General features: G+C 39.8%; 1 protein-coding gene across 2 annotated transcripts; it reads right to left on the bottom strand.

Annotated features, from left to right (window-relative positions):
• Positions 1–448: 448 nt before the first annotated feature.
• myzap (myocardial zonula adherens protein) lies at positions 449–14,852 on the bottom strand. 2 transcript variants are annotated; one of them, XM_028014831.1, is made up of 14 exons: positions 14,412–14,852; positions 13,468–13,536; positions 6,174–6,266; positions 4,371–4,535; positions 4,179–4,271; positions 3,983–4,096; positions 3,740–3,892; positions 3,304–3,429; positions 2,974–3,102; positions 2,809–2,903; positions 2,581–2,686; positions 1,645–1,728; positions 1,311–1,372; positions 449–1,217 (listed from the first exon to the last, which is right to left on the bottom strand). In XM_028014831.1, exons 1-14 carry the CDS (start codon positions 14,484–14,486, stop codon positions 659–661), a joined length of 1,923 nt encoding a protein of 640 aa, XP_027870632.1. In that variant the 5' UTR covers positions 14,487–14,852; the 3' UTR covers positions 449–658. The 2 variants fall into 2 exon arrangements, with proteins under 2 accessions (XP_027870632.1, XP_027870631.1); XM_028014830.1 differs by having other exon boundaries at positions 1,311–1,417; positions 14,412–14,851.
• Between the last annotated feature and the right edge of the window lie 8,088 nt (positions 14,853–22,940).

Raw genomic sequence — 22,940 nt, 5'->3', positions numbered from 1 at the left:
CCTCCACTTGGGGCAGGACACCCCCCCTGACCCGGAGAAGGCACTCTACCCTTTTCCGGCTCAAGACCATGGCCTCGGATTTGGAGGCACTGATCCCCATCCCGGCCGCTTCACACTCGGCTGCGAACCGATCCAGCGAGAGCTGCAGATCATGACCTGATGAAGCCAAAAGGACCACATCGTCTGCGAAAAGCAGAGATGAGATCCTAAGGCCACCAAATCGGATCCCCTCAACACCTTGGCTGCGCCTAGAAATTCTGTCCATGAAAGTGATGAACAGAATCGGTGACAAAGGGCAGCCCTGGCGGAGTCCAACTCTCACCGGAAACGAGCCTATTTAACAAACGAACATGGAATGAAAACTGAAAATAAAACAAGAAAGGTCCTGCAACCAATTTGGCAATATTTTAGATATTTAAAACAAAAATATAAAACGCTTAAGTTTTTCAGCTACAATCGTCCAGCCCTACACTGAGGGATATGAACAACTTTGGGTTTAACTGTAAATGACTCGACTCAGAAAGTTGCATATTTTCTCCTGAAAGTGTCCACAAGATCTGATAAACCAGAAAAAATAAAAATCAAACAATAAAAAAAAAGAACAAAATAAATGTAATGTTTATTTAGAATTTCCTAAATTTTGAACCCTTTAAATCAATCAGTGCTTGTCCTTCAGGTTGTGTCCAATCAGTTTCATGAAGGGTGAGGAAACCTGTAGCCTTGATCTCGGCCGAGAAGACGAGGTGGAAGACGTGGCCACCTGTGGTTTGGTTTGTGTAGTAGTGTCTGTTTCCGGTTCTGCGTCCACCTCGTCTCTTCCGGACGGGACCGGACTCACAACGGGGTCGGACTCAGAGGACACACCGTTCATCGCCGGGTTGCTGGACTGCAGGTATTGGCTGTACTGACCAGGAGAGTACTTTAACAAACTGGTCTCCAGCCTGCTGGGTGGAGGGTTAGTCGAACTGTATGTCCGTGGCTGGATGGGCGTTGTTAGTCTGAACGATGGGTACTGGAAGGATGATAGGTACGAAGGCCGTGAAGAAGATGGAGCCCAAGGTGTGGGCGATGAAGGTTCTGACGGTGACAGAGGTTGAGTGGGTGATGTAGCGTTAACTGGTGATGAAGGTTGGACAGGTGATGTAGGTGATGTAGGTGATGTAGGTGGGGTGGAATGAAGATGGACAGATTCAACATCGTGCTTCTGCACTTCATGTCTGTAGTTACATGAAGTAACGTGAGAATTAGAAACCAGTTTGAAACAAAGCACCAAACACAATCTAGTCGCCAATCCAGTCGCCGACTCCTACCTGGGGAGCAGATCGCAGCCTACTCCTACGTCTCGTCTTTCCAAAATCTCTTGAGGCCTATTCTGTGTGGACATAAAATACTTCAGCTTGTCTTCTAATTCATTATTCTAGGAAAAGGGAAACAGGAAACAGCACCATCAGGTCAGCATCATGCAAAGGACGGAAGTCACTTTACATGGAAAAAAGGCGATTTGACGGGAGAAGTGGGAACACACACACACATCGCTGAAAGACCGGGATATCCTGCGCTCATCAGGTCAACAAATCATCTGTAGCCATGCAGAAGGAAGCCCCACCTTAATTTAAACACACATTTTATTCCTCACAGTCTTACCTCACACTCCACTATTGCGATTCTGTCAAGAAGCTCTGAAATGAACATGTCCTTCTGAGCAACCTGAGCTCGCAGAGATTCAACCTGCACAAAACAGCACTGTTAGACACTTCCAAATGCTTGGCAGGGGTTTCTAAATTTCAAAGAAAATCTCCTTCTTAGAAGATGATTTAAATTTGGCATAAACTCCTGATAGCTTTAACCTCTGACCTATAGCTATAGCTGACCTCGTGACAATGTTTGGACGTCTTTAATCTCACTTATCCAGAAATGTTTGTTTTATTTCTTGATGAAACAAGAAATCTTTCTTATTTTAACAAGATTTTAAGAGATTTATGTCTCATTAAAACCAAAATATCTCCTCTTTTGAGTAAGAAAGGTCATAACAGTAAAATAGCAACACCTCCTGGGATTTTTAGAAGTTATAGGTGAGAAGAAGGAGAATCGTAGCAATTTATGCCTTTAAAAAAAAGTCGTAATCTGTCAGAGGAGCATATTTTATCTGTTGTTAGAATGAAATATAAAACTTTTCTCGTTAAAACAAGACAGTTTTTCACCCTCATTATAATGAGATGCTGCTCCTGAATTTATTTCAAAGCTCTGGCATTTAAGCACATTTCCAGTGCTCTAGAAGGCAACTAATAACCTTAAAAGTAGAAAATACTTTCTATTTCCTTCATCGGAGGTTGAATTAAGGTGCAGATTTTCTGATGCACAAAAGCTCACCTGCTGCAGATTAGATCAGGGTTGGATTCTTCTGGATTTAATACTACATCAAACATTTTGGCACAGATCGGCAGAGTGAAACTGAACAGGTGTACCTAATAAAGTGTCAGGTGAGTGTTTTTGTTTGCTATGCCATGTCAGCAGAAAGAGGATCAGAATGCCTTTTTATGCTGCTGGAATGTAATGAAAGTGACAAGAGGTCTTCCTCACTTCCTCGATCATTCCCTTGACTTTCCTCTGCTGGCAGAACACCATGTCGTTCAAGTGCTTGATTCGCTCACGCAGATCCACGGCTTCTTCCTGCAGCTGCTTTGACCTAAAACAAACATTAAGGATTTGTGATGATCTTTTCCAAGTTAGAAAGTTTGTTGTTTGGAGAAAAATCAGAATAATGTTGAAAAGGTTGAGACTGACGAAGAGGAGGAATTTAATTTGTACTTTTTGGCTGCGGCTGCGTCTGTTTGGTCCGTCAGCTCTAACAAACGGATACGCTGTTCGCACTCCTGCAGCTTCTGCTGGAGTTGACTTTTCTCCTGTGAAATATTTTAGGTTTTATGTCAAAAAAGATTTCAAATAGAAACCAAAACCAAAACCGCGTCTCACCATCCCCATGCAGCTCAGGAGACGCTCTACTTCAACGATCCGCTGGTCTCGCTCAGCAATCTTCGCCTCTGCAGTCCTGAGGTTCATCTCTGCTTCCTCCAGCCGCCTGATGTATTCATCCAGCTGGGCCTGTGTGAGCAGAAACCCTGCTGATGCTCTGCTCATGTGATTGATTCTGTTTGATCATCAGCAAAATGTGATAAAAATCAAAGCATTTGAAGTGTCTGGAGTAAACGTCACGCTGTACTTCTGTCCTGGTGGTAAAGGTTTTTTTCCCCGGTTATCTCTGAAAACAGACTTTGGTGAGCATAAGCAGCAAAGAATGCAAACCTGTAGGTTTTCTATCTCTTCTCTGTGTTTCTGTTGTTCGCTCTGCAGTTTTTCCTCGTACTCTCTCTGGAGCTTTGCGGTGAGATCCTGCACAACGCGGGTGTTTGCCTCCTGTGAAGACTCCACCTGGACAACCCAAAGCACAACACATTAAGACCGCTCTCAGCAGACGGGAACATATTGAAACTGCACTGGGAGAAGCAGGTGTGGCTCAAATCTCAGCTCTGCTGTGCAGAAAAATACTGCTAGCTGAGGTTTGGGGAGTTATTTTGATGGTGAGTTTGATTTTCTGTAAACTCATGCAGAGAAACTCCACATGTGAAGCATCTGTGTGTTTGGCAGCTGGCATGCACCCTCTCATCGGGGTGCCAGCTTCGCACATCAGCTGCAGCAGATGTTTGAAGGTCTTTGGACATGCGTGGATTTGCAGGATCACCTGAAGTCTGAGCGTTTGGTTCTCTGCCTGCGCTGCGGCGAGCTCCCGCTCCTTGTCCCTGAGCTTTTCTTGAGTTTTCTCATAGGTGCTTCGCAAACTCTTCACCTCGTCTTTCACGTCCACTCTGTTCTGACAGTTCTCCAAGAGGGATTTCTGTGAAGGGAAAAAAAAACACATATGGTTTCTGTAGCAGCATGCAGCTGTCAAATAAATAAAAATCCTCACATGACCCTCATTTGTTACCTGCAGGCTGATGTTTGCAGATATAAGGGAGCTGTTCATCTGATCAAAGTTCTCCATGGCTGCGGTACGAACCTTCACCTCAGACTCCAACGTTTTCCGGTGTGCATTGGCAGCCTGGAGAGACGCAGGCTTTTTTATTATTGTTCAAGAGTTTGATGAATCAGTTTAATAACATGTTTCTTTTACGATCCTCTACCCTGATTTCTCGTGAAAGCTTCTCCATGGATTGCTGCATTCCTCCAAACTGCCCGTACATCCGTTCTCTCACTTTTTCCAGAGAGTCCCTCACCTGTTTGCAGAAACCAAGAACATACAGATGTTATCAGCACAGAAACCTAAACTTCCTCAACCTTATGAAGTGGAGGCCGCTCTGCTTCTGTCCACTCACCTCCCGGATGTACCTCATCTCATCATGAAGGTGGTCGACGGTCCATTCACGTGCCATCAGCTCCTGCCGTCTGTCCGTGCTCGTCCTCTGCACTACGCCGTACACCTTGGGCCCATGATGCTGCGGCGAGCTCGCCGGCGCCCCATTGGTTGTGTCTCTGAGGTGCTGAGGGAGACAGGATCACACCGGTCAGGTTTCTGCCCCCAACCTCCACTCAGGCTGACTTCTACAGTCTTTGAACTCAGGGTTTAATGTGTGGACATGCACACTTTCAGGTTTATGTGTCTGCATTTGGATGCGCATATGTGTGAGCTTGATTAGGCGTTTGCAGCACTGCTGCTGGTGAGAAGCAGGAGGCTGGTAACAAGCAGCTAAAAGGGGTGCAGAGCAGAGTGCACAGACGGTGTCAGGTTTCTGCAACCCAGAACATGAGCTTCTGCCGTTTCTGCCTATTGTCCCTCAATCAGCCAATGAAAACAGACGCACAGGCACAGCATGGCACAGGAACGTCGACATAACTAAATAACAATAGTGATTGGTGCAGATAAATTACCAAACTGTGAGTCAGATCATGTTTCAATGAATATTGTATAGGTTGTTTGAAAGAGAAATTGTTTTGGGACTCCTAGTCCTTTAAACAGAGTGAAGTCCAAAATGCACTAAAAAAAGATTCACAGTAGAGAGCAATTAAAAATTTTTAGTTAAATGCAATATTCTACTGTAAGTTATTTGCTCTTATTGAGTTTAGTGCAGTCAGATTCATAAACATTCATACTGCAACACTTGCAGATTTCGTAGAGCAACAACATCACTGCACAGAAGAACAAGAATATCAGAAATGTTTTTGTGCTAAAATAAAAGGTCCTAAATACATGAGGCGCTCATTAAAGCATGTTTACAACTAACTGTAAACAATAAAATTATTGTTTGATTTAAAAATGGCCACACACCCGGGGCAAAGATCAGAACTCGTTTTCTTCCGAAAGAACCTCTGGTTCAGTGTTTTGTTTTGTTTTTTTGGCAGGAATAGGAGCCAAAAAGCCACCAGACAAAAACTCTGATGTTTATATAGCACGGAAAAGACAAAGATTAATCACATAAATCTTCCTGCGCTTATCATTTTAGGAGATTAAAAAGACATTTTGTGTGTTTTAAGAATTGTTTGACAGAGGATCCAATGGGCCAAAAGTTTAAAGTTATTTTGCAGTATAGTTATCATTTAATCCTATTTTAATAATTTTGTTCCATATGCAATGTCTGAAACAACTATTCATCAACAAATAAACATTTAATCTCCTCTAAAGAGGAAGCCATACCTCAGGTATTTAAACGACGACAGCCCCTGGTCAAAGTTCACATTTTAGATTCCTTCACAATAAAAAGAGACACTAAGCTGCATTTAAATAAACACAAACATCTTTGCTCCTTCATGTAGAGGAACTGATTTCAAAATAAGCAAAAGCAAAACAGACAAGAGCACCAATATGAAAAGTATATCCAAATTTAATTAACTTTTTTGGGCATTTTTAATTAAATCATGTTCTAATGACAGATTGACTAGATATTACATTAAAACATGATTTTATTTGTTGCTTTTCTGACATCCTGTAGCAAAAACAGAGCTGCTGAATGGTCAAAGAAATCTCGACCGTCTTCCAATGTGAACAGAAATGAACTGCTGCTGTTGTCTATTGTTCCCGGAGAATGGGTGGGAAGATATTAACGACATCCTGAGAGTCGTGCAGAGAAATGTGTTTGTAGGGCATCAGGAACTTGAGTCACGGTGGCTTTTGTTGCGTCTACCTGCTGAGGCGACTCCATGCCAGCCGGCCGCTCTCTGCGGATCAACCCGTTCTTCTTCTTCCATGTTTCCTTGATAGGATTCTCTGCCTCAGCCTGCGGACAGAAAACATTTAAATTAAAAACTGACTCTATGGGTGATTTTTCATAGGCTTTGTGAACAATTTGGGGTCAAATACAGTGCTGTGAAAACACAAAGGATGCACAAATTTCTGAGCAAAATGTACTTTTGTCATGACTCTTTTACAGGAAGCAAATGTTTATGCTGTCATTAAATGTCACCTCTAGCTGTTGTTTATGTTTGCTGTGTTATGCTTATTGCTCAGATTGCATCAAGAAATCAAGAAATGTCATAATATATTATAATATCCTTATAATTTGAACTTTAAAAGTAAGCAAATAACACACAATAATCCCAATTATTCGATCATGACTGATCGTAATCTTCATTTTGGTCTTCTCTGCATAATCTGAAAGTTCAGAGAGGCAACATTGCACTTTAGACCGTCATTATGCAACACAGCCTGAGAAAGATGTTTTCACAACCAGACCACAAGCAAATAAACTCTTGGGCTCAATGGTGCAGGATGTAAATATCAAGTTATATTTGTCCTGATGATCTGTAATAACGTCTTCATGTGTTTGTTTCTGTAGCGGAGCCGTTATTGTCCCTGCGGTTTAAATTGAACAAATATTTGGAGCTCTGTTTGCAGATAGGGTAGCATTAGATCAGAGACGGAACAAAAAGATCATCTGTGTTCATGAACAATGTTCGCCAAACCTCTGAACCCAATAATCTGACCACCACTCTGGGGCAATTATCCACCAAAACCCTGGATCAGCATTCATCTCTTTTCACAGACACTCAAAATGTTAAACATACTTTCTGTCGTATTCATTTCATGCCTTAATGACGGTAATGTCTAATTCAGTCCAGATTCCAGTAAGGCTGCTGACCAGTGAGCAAATCTGCACCAGTTATTTCTTCCCTTCAGTAACTGATCTGACCATCTATTGGGATTAAAGTTTTAAGGAAATAAATCTGAATGTCCAAAGAAAAGGGACATTTAGTGACTGAAATTGGTCAAAAATACAATTACTCTTTCCTTAATTTAGCTTTTATATATAAAGAGAAGATTTTATTATCAGTTTATGTTTGAATTCACTTTATTTTTTTAATAATTTAGTACATTTATTGTCCTTAGATCAAACACTGCTTCCTCAATTTAATCCCTTCAGGCTTTGACTTCTGTGTTTTTCCTTTTGTTACACATTAGCACAATAAAGCCTGTATTTAATTTCTATTTTGTTTTATTTTGACATTTATCAGCAAATGTTTTCACTCAACCGGGAGCAGGAACTAGAAGAAACTGCCAGAGAAACTCCTACTAGTTAATCTAGAGAAACTACTCACTCAACATTTATCATTAAACTTTTCATATCGGAATAAGACCTGGAGGAACTCCTGTTAGTTTACAAATTAGAACAAATTCAGAAAGTACCATATAGTTTTATCAGAACAAGAATCCAGAGAAACCCCTGCTAGTTTATAAATTACAGACTACTTATTCTTAAACATGGGGAACTAATTCCCCATGTTTTTTATTTTCTTTTCCTTTGGTTTGTTGTTTTGTTGTATTTCCTTCTAATTCATGTAAAGCACTTTGAACTGCCTTGTTGTTGAAAATGGGCTGTATAAACAAAATTACCTTACCTTTAATTAAAGTAGACTGAATTTAAGAGTTGATGCATTTTTAGTGAGACAGATGAGCAATACATTTTTTAGGCATTTTAGGTTTAAGATGTGACCAGTCAACATTCACTGCTCATTCACAGTAAAGTGGAGAGAATACGATGCCTGGCTTTTTCATATTTTAAAGATAAATATCTAAATACAACATTCAGTGTCATGGTGAAACTAACTGCAGCGAAACTCAATAATGAATGAGATCACTGTTGTCCAGACACTTTCTATCCAGTCTGATTGAGCTTTAGCAATTTTGTTTTGAAGAACCGATATAAATTTCTCTCTGGATGTGTAAAGCTGCTAGTGACACCAAAAGACGTGAAGATCCATTGCAAACTGAACAGACAGACACCAAACTTCAGTGTTTTATTTGTCATTTTAAAAAGTGCCAAGATATGAAAAGGGATGAATGGAATGTGAATACTTTTGGAAAACTCTGAATTAAAGAAATTCGGGCTCAGAAGTGGGAGCAAAATGACTGATTAAAGTTTGGAAAAGCTCCTGCCATCTAAAAACATCTACAACATATTACACAACTTTTAATCTTTTGTTTCAAGACGAGCCGAATTAATAAAACTTACAAAGTAGCTGGAGAAAGAGGCGACAGTTTCGCAGAGATTAGAATGAAGAGGAGCAAGGACAAAGACGCCAGTGTTGTCTCTTGGACGGCGCAGGGCCTCACATTTCATCACCACTTCATCTACAGAAGACGAGGCGGCGTTGAGAAACGGCGACGGCGCGCTGATTGGTGGGGATGTGAATTCCAGCAAATATGAGGGAGGAAAAGCTGCATCTTTATGCGCTGGTAGCATAAAGATGGCTTTGAATTCAGCTTTGAATTTGACGGTGTTTGTCCACAAAGTGGGGTAATGTTTACCTGGGTTTTATAGCTGCATCCATACAGTTCAGGTGGTGAACAGGTTTCCTTTGTTTTCATGCCTGGAGAAGCCAAGGCTGACCTGAATTACATCAACGCCGTTGTAAACTACTCATGCGGCGCATAGTTAAACATCTAAATCTGGCTGAGCTGGGAGTCACATGACTGCTTTCTGAAGGAGAAAGCTGCTGATTTCCAGCACAAACATCAAAGTCTCATTTGACTTCACAACACAAAGACCCTGAGATGAAGCTGATGGAGCAGAATCGTTTGGAGACACTGTGAGCCGTAAAGGAGGCAAAACCCAAACCCTAACTCTGCAGGTTTAGCAACATTTTTGTGGAGCTACTTTAGTCTGTGAAATACAATGATGATGCATTAGATCACAAAGTCACAGTTCTGGATTGTGTCCACAATGAGTCAAGCTGCGGGCCACACCCTTTCTAATTTTACAATGTAAAGCTGCTTCAGTGTGTGTTTCTGTCCAAACATGCATCTCCCCCTCTCAGAGTATTTTGGTCATTTCCTTCCTCCTTGATTAACTTCATAACTTCCTTTTATCACAGCCGGACAGACCTAGATTTGAACTCTGTGGTGATTATGCCAAAGATCATTGATAGTAAAGAGAAAGTATGAGGCTTTGTAGCACTGTGAACCTTCAAGGTTCAGATAAAGCCTGAGCACAAACCTGTGCAGATAAAGAAACTCCTTCAGCTTTTATTCCTATCTGCAGAAACCTAAGAGTTATCTTGTGAACTCATGGCCTGATGGCCTCATTCTTCTCATGATGAAGCAGATTTTTGCTCAAAACACTCTTCTGATCTTTATCTCCTAAACAAAAAGAAACGGCAATCAACAGAACACTTTGCTTGTTTTAGCCAGGGGCGATGAGGAGACGTTTGGAAGTTTGTTTGTTTTTTTACACTTTTTAACGATATGAAAACTGTGCAAACAGATGTCGCAACTTCCACAAGTCAACACTGTTCCAACTTCCAGTGATGAAATTATTTCGAGCATTTTGACTACGGCACCCTGTAACATTTTCAGATTTTTTCCCTTCAATCTAAAAGTCTTTGTTGTGTCAGTGGCGCCTCATAAACGGATTGTTAAACTGTCAGGCATCTTTTTCTTTACCATTTGTCAGTCTCTTATTAGAGGCAGACAACAACAAGACCACAAAACTCTTGTTCTTTCATGGACTTTTAGTTTTTAATTTAAATGTACTATTTTATTCATTCAACAGGTTCCTTCCCACTCCTTCAGAAAAATCCTCAGAGAGATCGCAGGTGAAAACAGATGCCCGGTTCTCAGGCCTGCTGGTGTTTGTCAAGCTGACCGAACCCTGGTTGGCGTTTCAGAGCTGCAGCAAACGCATCGAGGTACAGCTCAGTCTCCTTCACAGGGCTGTCGCAATAAATCAATTTATAGTGTGATAAAATAAAACAAGCTCAACATTTTACCAAAGATTAAATGACAAAAACCTTCAGTCTGGTGCTTTGGTCTAAATTAGCTCCTTCCTTTGAAGGAAACTTTAGTTTACAGAGACATTATGCCTCTTCTTATTTGTTGTTTTGGTCATATGTTTTATATAAAATGTCTCCCACTTCCATTGTTAAATGCTCATTAAAATGCAAAGTTTATTTATCTGAGAATGTGTTCTTGCATTATTACATTACTCTGAAATTGTCTGAAAACAACAAAATGATCATTTATTGCAATAACTTCTGGCACAATTGATCATCCAGCACAATTTATTACCGTTACAGGTCGAGTGCCAAGCGGGTGTGATTCCCTCCAGTTTGTGTTTCCTGGAGTCGGTCTGATCTCTGTCTTCTCATTTTGCACTCTAACAACTTAAAATACAGGAGAAATCCCAAACACGGATGTGACTGCTTCATCTCTTGATGTGTTTCCCTACACAGCAAGAAACAGAGGTACGTCTCTGTAACTTCTGCTTTTTTGTTCTAGAAAGATTAACCTTAAATACTATAAATGTGCATTTATACCCACGCATCCCAATTACTTGGATAGTTGGACAAATAGGTGAGGTAAAGCATTTAGGCTGTAGAGATTCACTACGACACAAAAAAGAAGCCAAAAGGCATGTAACATGATTTATTACTTGAGCTACATCCTGCTAGCAACATACATTCATGCATTTTATCACCTTTTTCTCTTTATACCGTAGTTAGAGAAACAGCTCTGTGCCTAAAAAAAGATCACCTTAAAACGTTTCTCAGAAACGACCAGGCTGAGATTTGACTGGAATCTAAACACCACATCTGCAGCCCAAATACAACTCTCCATGTGGAGTTTAGCCAAAATGTTTTTACCTAGTAGTAGTTTTTTTTTACACTCCCGTGTGTGGAGGACAGCTCAAGTGAAAACTAGAAAACTGAAAAAGGTTTTTTGTCAGTTGTACCTCGAATGAGTTTTCTAATGATTGAAGGTTGTATTTTACTCTGTAGTTGGCATCTAAAACAATATTTTACTATTTATTTGAATCTAAACTGCTTTTAGTTGAACATCTCAACTTCAGCTCCTTCATTAGACAGAGACTCTTTAAAACACATTTCTAGATTTGGCAATATTTGAGAAAAACAAACAACAAAATAATGAGATTCTCACTTTCATCTAATGAACCCCATAATATTATACAGGCACTGCATCTCGAATCTGTTCGAGATGCTTCAGGTGTTGTAAGCATTACAGCTGCATAAGGTCACACATCTAAGCTGCAACTAAATCTTCCACAGAGCACAGAGTCAGTCCTCCAGTTTTTAGCTGTTCCTTGGTTTAGATCATGAAGAGTGTGTGCAGAGCTTCATTGGGTTTCCAGGGCTGAACAGCTGCACTCCAGCCTTACGTCACTAAGTGTTGTAAATGATGTCACCGCTGGACGACAGCCTTCTCTGGAGGAACAAATCATATTTCTGTCTGATGATCAAACTGACAAGTCTGGATGTTGCAGCTGCCAGAAGAGCAACTCTTTTCTGACTGCATTTACGTTTAGCTGGCTGCAGATGGAGTCATAATGTGGAGCTCTCCTTCTGGATCAGTTCCAGCTAAACAAATTCCTAATATTTCAACAGCTGTATTTCACTCTTTCTGTAACATGACCAGCGCACAAAGCAAGGTCCATAATACTTTAATAAAACTGAAAAGAGTCCCAATTTTTAAGATCATTTAGGGCAGAGATTATGATCCAGGCCTTCTGATCCAACATCAGAGTCTGACCTCAGAAATAAGGAATGACCTTTGCTTTCTGGTAGAATGGTCAAACATTTCCATGCAAACTATTAAAGCTTGCATAAAGGCTTCCTTAAAGAGGTGAAGCTGGTGACTCAATGTGTTTGCAGTATAGTGCATATATTAACATGGTTTTCTTGGAAAAGGAGGGGCAAGAACTGCCACCAGTTGACCACAGCTCAATAAATGTATAAAAATTATATTTATGTGCACAATAAAGGTTGCATTAAAGGTACAAATTATCTAATATGTGCAATATTCACTACAGTCATGCTGTTAGATTTGGCTTTGCTGCCAAGAAAACTTTACACCTACCAGAACCAGAGCCATAAAAACGTATCACAGCTTAACTTTATCAGAGTTACTTTAAAGTGTTTTTTTTTTTATTTATGGACATTTGGTAACAAATAAACTTTTTTCACATTGTTCTACAGTAAATATTTTACGTAAACAGTTCTGCAGCTTCTGCCCTGCTGCATTTCCTGTTTATGTTGAGCAACAAAACCCAGCAAAACATCTGAAAACAAGTTCTGGTTGGTTTAAAAATAGGTAAAAGTCATTAGTTTTACATGACTGAGACATTTTACATATTTATTAATAAGCTTATTTGCAGAAATGTAAAATTCTCTATTGCTTAAGGGGTTGTAAATGATCGCTCCAAACAGAAATAAACACCTTCCTTTGTGTGAACCGTCACGGTCCCACCCTCCCAAACCAAAGCACGTTCAGAGATTACTCCGACATATCAGTGTGGAGGTGTGGCAGCGAGATGACCGCTCTGCTCTCTGGCCAAGGTTCACTCAAAGCATGCCACAGTAATGCAGTCAGGCTGCTGCACGGCAAAAGCAAACCTCTTGAGAGGCAAAAAGCAAGCAGAGGAAAGTTCTCCGTTCTCACGCTCTCACTGTCGCACTTAGGACCAGATCCACAACACAAACAAAGCCTGTGTAAGAGCCACCTACAGCAAACACCCACACAGCCTGCAGCGACCGTAATTCACACTGTCACCTTTAAAAATGTCTGCTGCCTTTCAGCAAGCTAATAATTTTATGGGCTTTTCTTAGTGGCCGTGTGTCTCTGCTCGGCCGGTGTGTGTTTCTGAGTATTTCCTCCTGGATCGGCAGAACACTCTGACGTTATCTTTGAAGCAAATGTGAAGCAGATGTTTGTGTATTATTAAATCCACACGCCCTTCGGTCATGATTGCATAACTGGACCTGATGATAAAAGGCATAAATCTCAGACTCTTCATCTTGGAGCTAAAGAATCAAAATGTGGAAAGATTGAAGGGGCTTCCCAGTTACAGTAATTTAGTTTTCTTGAATTATAGGTTTAACTTAACTTGATTTAATAAAGCTTGAGCTGCCTGAGTAGGACCGGTGCGCCTTATTGTGGAATGTCACTGTGAGAAGCTTCAGACTTACTGTGTCTGCAGTTTTTTCCTCCTTTTTTCCACCATTTCCTGCAAGCAGAGTCAACCTGAGGACCCTCCTCTGGAAAGAAAAGACATTCAGAAACACACTGCAGTGAGAAAATGTTAGCTTGAAACAATCCAGAGTCACCGACATCTCTGCAGTTTATTTATAGATGATGAACGGCAAACAAAGTTTATGTAAATGATGTGAAATTGTGAAAAAGCAACATCTGTTATGCCACGTACAGCACAGTAAATGCTCTGTTATGGTTAATTTCCAAGCTAAAAGTTTAGCAGTTAATCCTTGTTATTTTTGCAATGATAAAAAAAACCCCGCAGCATGTAGCATTTAGATTACACTGCAAAAACATAAAGTCTCACCAAGTATTTTACTGCAAATGTAGTACACTTGAAACAAGACAAAACTAACTTATTAGTAATGTTTCAGCAAGATATGGGAGCTTGTTTTAAGCCTTAATATTGATAAAAAAGTATGAACTTATTTCACTTATAATAAGATATTTTTCTCATGTTTTAAGTGAAACATTCTGCGAGTGGAATAAATACTTGTTCATCAATATTAAGGAATTACTGACTTAAAACTAGAGCCAAACTTTACTTGTAAACTAGCTTTGTCTTATTTCAAGTGTACTGAGCTATTTGTACAGCAAATTAGACCGAAAACACAGAGTAGGATTTAGTGTTTTTGCAGTGTAGAAATTAAAAACTGGCTTATTTTATCCAAGAGGCGTTGAAATAAACATGACACCCCTGCCTCCTGCCCACTGTGCTCCCATTACAGGCTTGTGCAACTGAGCACATCCAGCAGCAAACCATAACCCACCAACCCTGAGAGTCAGGGGGCTGCAGATGTCAGCTGAGAGAGACTCAACCAGGAGGAAGGAGAAAAGCGCAGAAAACTGAAGAACAGAGGGAGAGTTTCATCTTTCTTACCTCGCTGGAAGGAGTTGCAGAGTCCTCTGTGGTGGTGGTGGTGGTAACCCTTGGTCTTGAACCGTAGTGAAGCATGTCTCCTCTACTCTCCGGTCCTCGCCTGTCTTCGTCTCCCTCTCTCCCACCCTTCCTCTCACTCTCCTTCCTGAGTTCCGCTCAGGCTCTCAGTCCGACCATCTGCCCCCGGCTCCAGGCAGCGGAGAGGAGGGAAATTCCACTCAGTCGAGCCTGCTGCTGGGAGTCCACGGGGCCCCGAGGTCCAAAGGTCCGCTACCTCTGCGCCAGATCCACCCTGTGTTAGTTAATGTCTGCTGCTGTGACTGCGCGTCAGTCACCTCCCCTGCCTCTGTCTGGCAGCGTGTCTGTGTTCCCATCAGAACCTGTCGGGCCACATTTCACCTGCCTCCCTCTGCTGCGCTCCTCCTGCCCCCAGAGCTGGACTTTCACAGGGCGGGTCCTCCTCCCCGGGGCTGGGGCAGGTGGAGCGGCGCTTGTCAGACACTAGTGGCCAGCAGGAGGGGCTGAAGTGGCGGTGGAGCCTTTAACCTTATTATTGGAAAACTTATTCTGAGTCGCACATGTACTAGAACAAAAAGTATCAACATATTTTCAATTTATTCCAGTTGTGTTCATCTAAATAGCAGCAACAAATCTAATGTTACCTCACTTTATGAGTCGAAGAGATCCAGAAGTACATAATCAGATCAGTCTAATACAAGTAAATATGTAAATTTACTCACATTAGGGCTGGACAATAAATCAACAACAATATATACTGCGATAGACACGTGATCCACATCAATAGATAGTAGAATATAGATAAAATATTCAATAATTTCACTGAACTTAGAACCGCACAGCATTCTGGGGGAGGTAGGGGAAAGACTTTAGCCCATAGATATGAATATCGATAAACCTGCCGGAAGTCATAGCTTCTCTCTTCCAGTCGTCGATATTCGCGGTCTTCGAAGGACCCGGATGCAGACCCTGAATTCGGACACAACTTTTAACATAAGTCTAGGAAACGTGACTTATTACGTGAGAACATAGAATTCGGCAGGTTTGACGCCCGTGACGTGTGAACGGACGTCATATACGTCAGGGTCTTCAATTCCTTCTGTTTCTCTAACCCTCACTTTGCACTAGTTAGTCGCAGAGCTCGGCTCAGTACTTGTTGTTCTTGCTATTTTAGCAGAAAACTTGAAGCTTATCCCCAAACCAGCGATTATGCCAAGTGGAATGAGTTCTCCAAACCAGACCGTCACGGTCAACACCCTGAGGGGTTTAGTCCATCCACTTTTCATCCACTTGACCTGGATGGAGTGGATGCGTCTGGCAACAGGAGACCCAACTCGAACCACCACCTGTGTTCTGGTCAGGATTTTGGAAGATACCTTCAAGCTCTTTATATCTAATGCTCTGGATAGTCTTTAAGTGACTCAATATGCTAATGATAGCCATCCTGCTAACATTAGCCTTGTACCTAAAGTAAGCATTTTACATAATTTCATATTTATTAGCAATATTTACCATACTGAATGGATTAAGTCAATGTAAGTAAACGTGCTACTGACATTATTCAGAATGCTAATATTAGTGTATAAATTAAAATTATCCAAAAATGCTAAGGTTAGCTTAAATGCTGTCGGTACCATGTGTGGCACCAGCATGTTAATTTACAATGACTTAATCCATTCAGTATGATAAACATAGCTAATACATATGAAATTATGTAAAATGCCTTGTATTTTAGATACAAGCCTAATGTTAGCATGAGGGCATGGTGCTGCCACCCGTCCCCTAAAGGATGAAATCGTATTTGGCTGTTTAATGTTTTTCTATAAATGTCCGATACACACGCCTATCACACACATATCAACACTAAGTGAAACAATAATGACCAAAATAAAACACAGGAAATATTAAGGTCAGCTAAGTTGTAGTGGCGGAACCGTATTCATGTCTATGCTTTAGCCGCTAAGCCTATCGGGGCTAGCTAAGCAAAGTTGGTGGAATAAGCTAACTCACTCCCTCTTTGGTTACTTAGCAACTCACTCATTCTTTGGTTACCTAGCAACTCACTCATTCTTTGGTTACCTAGCAACTCCCTCATTCTTTGGTTACCTAGCACCAACCTGTTGAGTTGGTTAAACTGACTACTTTAAACTGACTACTTTAAACTGACTACTTTAAACTGACTACTTGCGTGTCAGTTTAAAGTTTCACCCCCTAAAAAACAACAGCGTGGAGTAAAAACTGTGGCTAACAGGCCAACAGCGAAAGGTTGAGATTTTATAGATTTAAATGAAGTATTTGACAGGTGTTTATTTTAAAAAATAGCAAAAATGTTGTCAGTTTAGAGCATTAAAGCATGATTCAGGTCACTCTGTATTTGGAAGTGGAAAGAAAACAGTGTGGTGTGATAATTAAGGTCCTTGATTAAATATAAATAATTTTACCCTAAATCTACCAGTAAATATGAATGATTTATCAAAGGATAAATGCATCAAAGGAAGCCCAGCTGAATGCATGGAGTCGTTGACTTTCCTGCTGAGCAAACATTTTCTTTATTCCACTAATCAATAAAAATGGACGTCCCTAACAGTAAAGTCAGTGAAATAAGCCCTGCAAATTTAAAGTTAATATATCCTCTCGAGTTTTTTTTTAATTCTACTATGTCTTACTAGTTCAGTTCATTTTTCCAATTTCTTATACGTTTAACACTTCATTTCTCTTGATTGAATATATGCTGATTAATGACTTGTTTGATGAAAGTGTGACCTTCACTGTTATCAAGCTTTTAAGTGCCTTGTTTACACATAAATACATCAGGAATGAAAATCTAATCAATCAACATTCATTTTGAAAGTGAATACTTTTAATCCCTTTAATCCTTTTAATGCATCTCCTTTTTAAACTTTAATTTGTGATTAAATATTTTCCCACTCCAGCTACTTGAACTTGAAATGACTTGAAATCTCGAGTCAAAGCTTCAGAAATGAGTTTCCATCATGGACACAGTTGGTTCAGGAGGGCCACAGGTAATAAATAATTGATACGTCTGACAATGGATATTGATGAAAAGGATCCCAGCCATTATTTTTTAATGCTAACTCTACCTGGACCCTTGCCACCAACAGATAGATCACCGAGTGTTTACACCGCTTCACACGCTGTTATCGCAGCAGAGCGGAAGGACGATCATCCTGTGAACGACTGCAGTCACTCCCTTTTCAGAGAAACAGATGAGAAGAGACTCAGGTTGCCCAACAAAAACTTGATCAGCTGAATGTCAAAGCTGCCAGCAAAAAACAGTAAAAGTCAGTGAGAAGAAAATCCGTACAACGGCTGGTTAATCAGTAACCAGACATCAAACGAATATATATATATTTTTTTTTTTTTTTTACATCTGCAATCAGTCCAAACTCGGTCCAGGTCCATGTGGGCCCTTTTGTTTTCTACCATTTTCACTTCTCGTCATGTTGACACTCTCACTGTTTGTGACGTCGGCGCAGGCCTGGAGCGTTTACGCTGCTACGCCCTTAAACTCCACTGCTGCAGGAGCCAAAAAGCAGAGAAACGTGTCGAGGTTTTCTGAATGCCTCGCATATTTACCTCACACACCTTCATACTTTACTGACTCAAAGAGAAAAAGGTTGGTTTTTAAACTCCACAGCAGCATATGTCTACTTTTTAGAAAAACTAAGACATATTTTGATCTATCTTAAAAGTCTTGTTTTAGCTTCCCTTTTTGTCTTCAGTGATTTATGATCTGGAGAACCCAGAGTTGTCTCTCTTGCTGCTGGGAAACAGGAAACCATTGTTTATTCTTCCTTAATCTCCGGTAATTTACAGGTTGATCAAGTCGGTAGGGAGATAAATGAGTCACGAGTCAAACATTAAAATCCTGTTCACACATAGAGAACCAGAACGAGCAGCTTCTCTGGGTTTAGAAAAGGACTGAGTGCTCTGCTGCCTCTTTGCAGAGCTTTTCCAGTCCGTTGAATTGTTGTGACCAAATGCTTTGCAACAAACAGAAGTTTTCTTCTGCACAAACTTTGCAGCATCGATGTTATTAGATCTTCAAAAATTCAAATTGCTTTCATTGAGAAATGTTTCAAGTTCAAGAAAAGCATCAGGGTTTCTTTAAAAAGCCTGCTGGACATCAGTTTCTGAGACTAATCCCAAGTGTCGGTGCAAGTATAATCCCAAATATTTTGTGTCCATTCACTACTCTGGGATTATCTTCTGGAGAGTTTGTGGTCCCGTCACTGATGCCAAGCTTTCAGACCATCACACTACCATCATAAGATAATTCTTTTCTTAAAGACTTTGTTAGTTTAATACTCCTTTTGACACATTAACTCAAAATATTTAGTAATTTAAGGCAAATTTCTTCATTTTTCTTAATTTTGTTTAGAAATAGTTTTCTAACGACAACAACAAAACCATTTCTAGTTATTTCTGAAGAAAAGAAAAATAATTAAATAACCTCATCAGCTCTAAGTCAGTGAGAACATCCTTGCTACTCTTCTCATTGAAATGAGGTTAGCAGGTCACTTTAAGGCAGGACTAAAATCAGGTTTGGATGATTCACTTTTACTAAAATGAAGAAAAAAATCTTTTACTATGAATTGTATTTAATCAGAGCCAGTTTCAAAGCTCGACCTTAAATGTGCGTCTACACACAGAGGAAATATTCTCATCTGAGTGAAAATTCGCTCATGTCGGTGCTTCCTATACACTCAAAAAGTTTGCATTTTGAGTAAATTAGTTTTGAGTATTAATACACTCAGCTCTAACATCATTTAAATAAGTGCATCACTAATGGCCTGTTTTTGTGTCTTCCCTCTCCATCAGGTTGGGGTGGCGCGTCTACAAAATGCGACCCGTATGTCCTCATTCTGAGGCAAAAAGGCTAAAGTTGTCGTGTTCTGTGTTTTCTGTGTGTTAATTTCGAGTTTTCTGTGTCCTTGAGTCTCTTCGTTGTCCTGTCTTCCCCTTGATTGTTCCCAGGTGTGTCTCGTTCTGTGATTACCCGCTGTGTATTTAACTCCACCTGTGTTACTTGTTCCTCGTCGGGTCCTTGTCAATTCGTTGTCAATGCGTCTAACGTGCGTGCTGCCTGTTGTTTGGACTGTGTTTTCTTCATTAAAATCATTATTCATCTTACCTGGGTCCACTGCGTCTGCCTCACCACCCCTCACCGCACCACATCATGACAAAAGTGTCGATAAAAATACTCCTTGTTTAATGGCTGAAATTTTTACTTGTAGTTTGTAGTTTGCTTTAAAACAGACTTTTTACATGAAATGTTTTCTAATGTGTGTAACAGACACTTCTGGAGATGTAGCCAAATAATGAGTTGAAGTGATTTAATTATCCATCCATCCATTTTCTGTTCACCCTTTGTCCCTAATGGGGTCGGGAGGGTTGCTGGTGCCTATCTCCAGCTACGTTCCGGGCAGGGAGAATTTAGAGAGAGAGACAGTCATGTTTTTGGACTGTGGGAGGAAGCCGGAGTACCCGGAGAGAACCCACGCATGCACAGGGAGAACATGCAAACTCCATGCAGAAAGACCCCGGCCGGGAATCGAACCCAGGACCTTCTTGCTGCAAGGCAACAGCGCTACCAACTGCGCCACTGATTTAATTATATACTTCTGAAAAAAACTTACTTATGTTTTGTAACTTTTGTAAATGAACTCTGCTGGCTCTATATATGTATCACATGGAAATAAAAGAATGTTTAAATTCAGATGGCTTTTAATCCTGTTTTTATATGGTGAAATTTAAAATAAACATTTTTTTTTACCCAAATATCGTGGTATAATAACCCTTGTGTTGGGTCATGAGTTTTAACCCAATTTTGGGTCAATTTAACCAAGTCAATTTAACCCAACCTTTGGTTAGTTGCCATAACCCCATGTGTTGGGTCAAACCATCAACCCGACCCAGTTGAGTTAAAACACCCCAGCGTTGGGTGGGTCCATATTTGACCCAGCACTGGGTTACGAATCAGGTTATTTTTAGCCCAGCAGTTTTTACTGTGTACAAAGCTTTTTACAGTTTTAACTTAACACAAAAGAGATAAATCCAGTCGATACGTGCGGCTCCGGTGCCGCGAGGTGAGTTTGTTGTTGTTGGCCGCCTGCAGGTCACCGGGCCACCGTTTGATCCGGTCTCCTGTGAGGGTCTGTTTGTTTGGGGTGGATTTTGCTGTTGAAACTGGAAACAATAGTTTGCCTGTTCAGCACCGCTGCAGAAAAACTCCCACAGATAAATTTGTTACACATGCAAAACAAGAAAAAAAAATTAAATAAGAAATGACTGCAGAATGTTGTACTTCTGGGAAATTAAAACTCAAACTGGCAGCTTGTGTTTCTTTGTGTCCCACATCAAAGTTCAGTATCACATGGTTTCCATTTCATCAAGGTTACGCCTTTTGGAAACTTTTAGAAGTCAGGATGTTAGGAAAAGTGCTTTATTCTAATACTTTTAAATATAAAATGCTAAGTTTAGAAGAAAACATCAGTGCTAACAACATGCAGGGGCTTAAAAGTATTCATATTCTTTTTACCTTTTCTGTGTCGTGATACTATTATTCATATCGATTTTAAAGATCGTGCATAATTGAATGTCCACTTCACAGTTAGTCAGTTAGTGACTGGATTGAACGTAGTGTAATAAACAAATAAACAAAGTAATATACAAACAATATAAATTTAAAACAAAACAATAGAACAGCAGCAAAGTATACAATTTACGTGATTTACTGCTTAAGTTGGTTTATCATTTAAATTCTTAATGAATGTAGCAAAATAAGAGAAAAAAAGTTAAAATGTTGGCAAAGCAGGCAGGAAAATATGCCAAAGTTATTCACACAGTGATGTTTTTATTTCTTTTATCAATAAATATAAGCTATTAATGTAAAAACAAAATGATTGATTGTTCTTTTTTTATTAATGGAAAAGCTCAGTGCTAACTTAAAGGTCAAGATAACAACTCCATAAATCGATAACAGACTGATTAAGCATCTAATCCGTCATCTACCTGACAAGATAAGATCAATGCTCTTATCCTTCTGTTATCTCACACCACTGCTAATCTGGATTAATCCACAGATCAATTTGTTTTCCTGAGCCTTAATTTCTGACATCGAGGTTCAGAGCTGAAATAAGCATTTCTTATGTTATAGCTACTTCCTGCATCATTTCAGATGTTTTAAGCTAATTTAGCCTCTGCTAAATTAGAAACACTTAAACATTAAATTATTCAGGGTTTTTTTTACCTGGACTTTATTAATCTAAACACAGGTGCATCTGCAATAATTGACATGTAGAGAGGCAACTCTCTCTATTATAATTATAAATTATATAAAGCTCAACTTTGAGGGTTTACTTTTCAGTAAATTAGTGTTATTAGCATAAACATTTGTTTTTAATTGGGATTTACATTGACATCAGTTTCCATGGTGTCATTAATGCAGTGGTTTATCAATGTATGATTTATTATATTGACTCAGTAGAGTGATGTATCATTTCAAAGGTAATATTTTTCTTTATTATATATATATGTTTATTATCTGTTTTGTGTGTAAATATGGATGATTGATTGGTGCTTAATTGCATTTGATATATTTTTCTTCCAACTGCTCCTTTTCATTCAAAACTTTTGTTTATCAACAAGTGACAAGTTAATTTAAAAATGTAAATGAATGAGACAAGTAAATAAATAAATAAATAAATAAATAAATAAATAAATAAATAAAAGAGTATATTTCACTAATACCAGAGCAGCTGCAAACCTTTGCGTGTCCAAATCATGTTCACGGTGCGTCAGCAGGTTGATGTTGAGCTCGGAGCAGGTTCGTCCTGCTGCACTGATGCATTCAGGAGCCGAGGCGTTTACCGGATGTTTGAGATCTGATCCCGAGCCACAACATCACGGATGCGTCAGACAGAAACACAAAACAGTCTGGGTGTTGTTCGCAGACAGGTCAGACTGCTAAACATGTGTCTCGGAGAAAACAAAGAAATCTTTCTCAGTTATTTTTACTGTGCTCGATGAGTTCATAAATTGTAACTTGTGAAAACTTTTAATTATCGTGGCAGCAGATTTAAAGAGTCGGGTAAATGGAGGACAAGGAGATAAGTCAAAAATAAAATAAAATAAACAGCCGACTTTGCAGAGCCTGTTTTAAAAACTCATACCTGAAGTACAGGAAGATTTTGTAAGAATTTTTTTTGTTTAATTGCACCAATTTACACATAAAAATGTAAATACTTTTCACGTTATACACGTTATCATTTATTTATTAATTTAATGAATTAAATTAAAGACATGTAGGTGCCTATGCTTGAGCCTCCGCTAGGGGGCAGTGTGGCACTATGAATTTTCACAAATCTCCGTTAAACCTGGAAAAACCTGAATTCCTACGAAGTAAAGAAAGTCCTGGCGCTGATTTCTCTGAGAATCGGCCAAGTCTCTCCTTAAATCTCCGACCTCACGTCATAAATTAGCCACAGT

This window comes from Xiphophorus couchianus, chromosome 4, assembly GCF_001444195.1.
Source record: "Xiphophorus couchianus chromosome 4, X_couchianus-1.0, whole genome shotgun sequence".
Lineage (NCBI taxonomy): Eukaryota > Metazoa > Chordata > Actinopteri > Cyprinodontiformes > Poeciliidae > Xiphophorus > Xiphophorus couchianus.
This window is presented reverse-complemented; position numbering and strand designations above follow the sequence as displayed.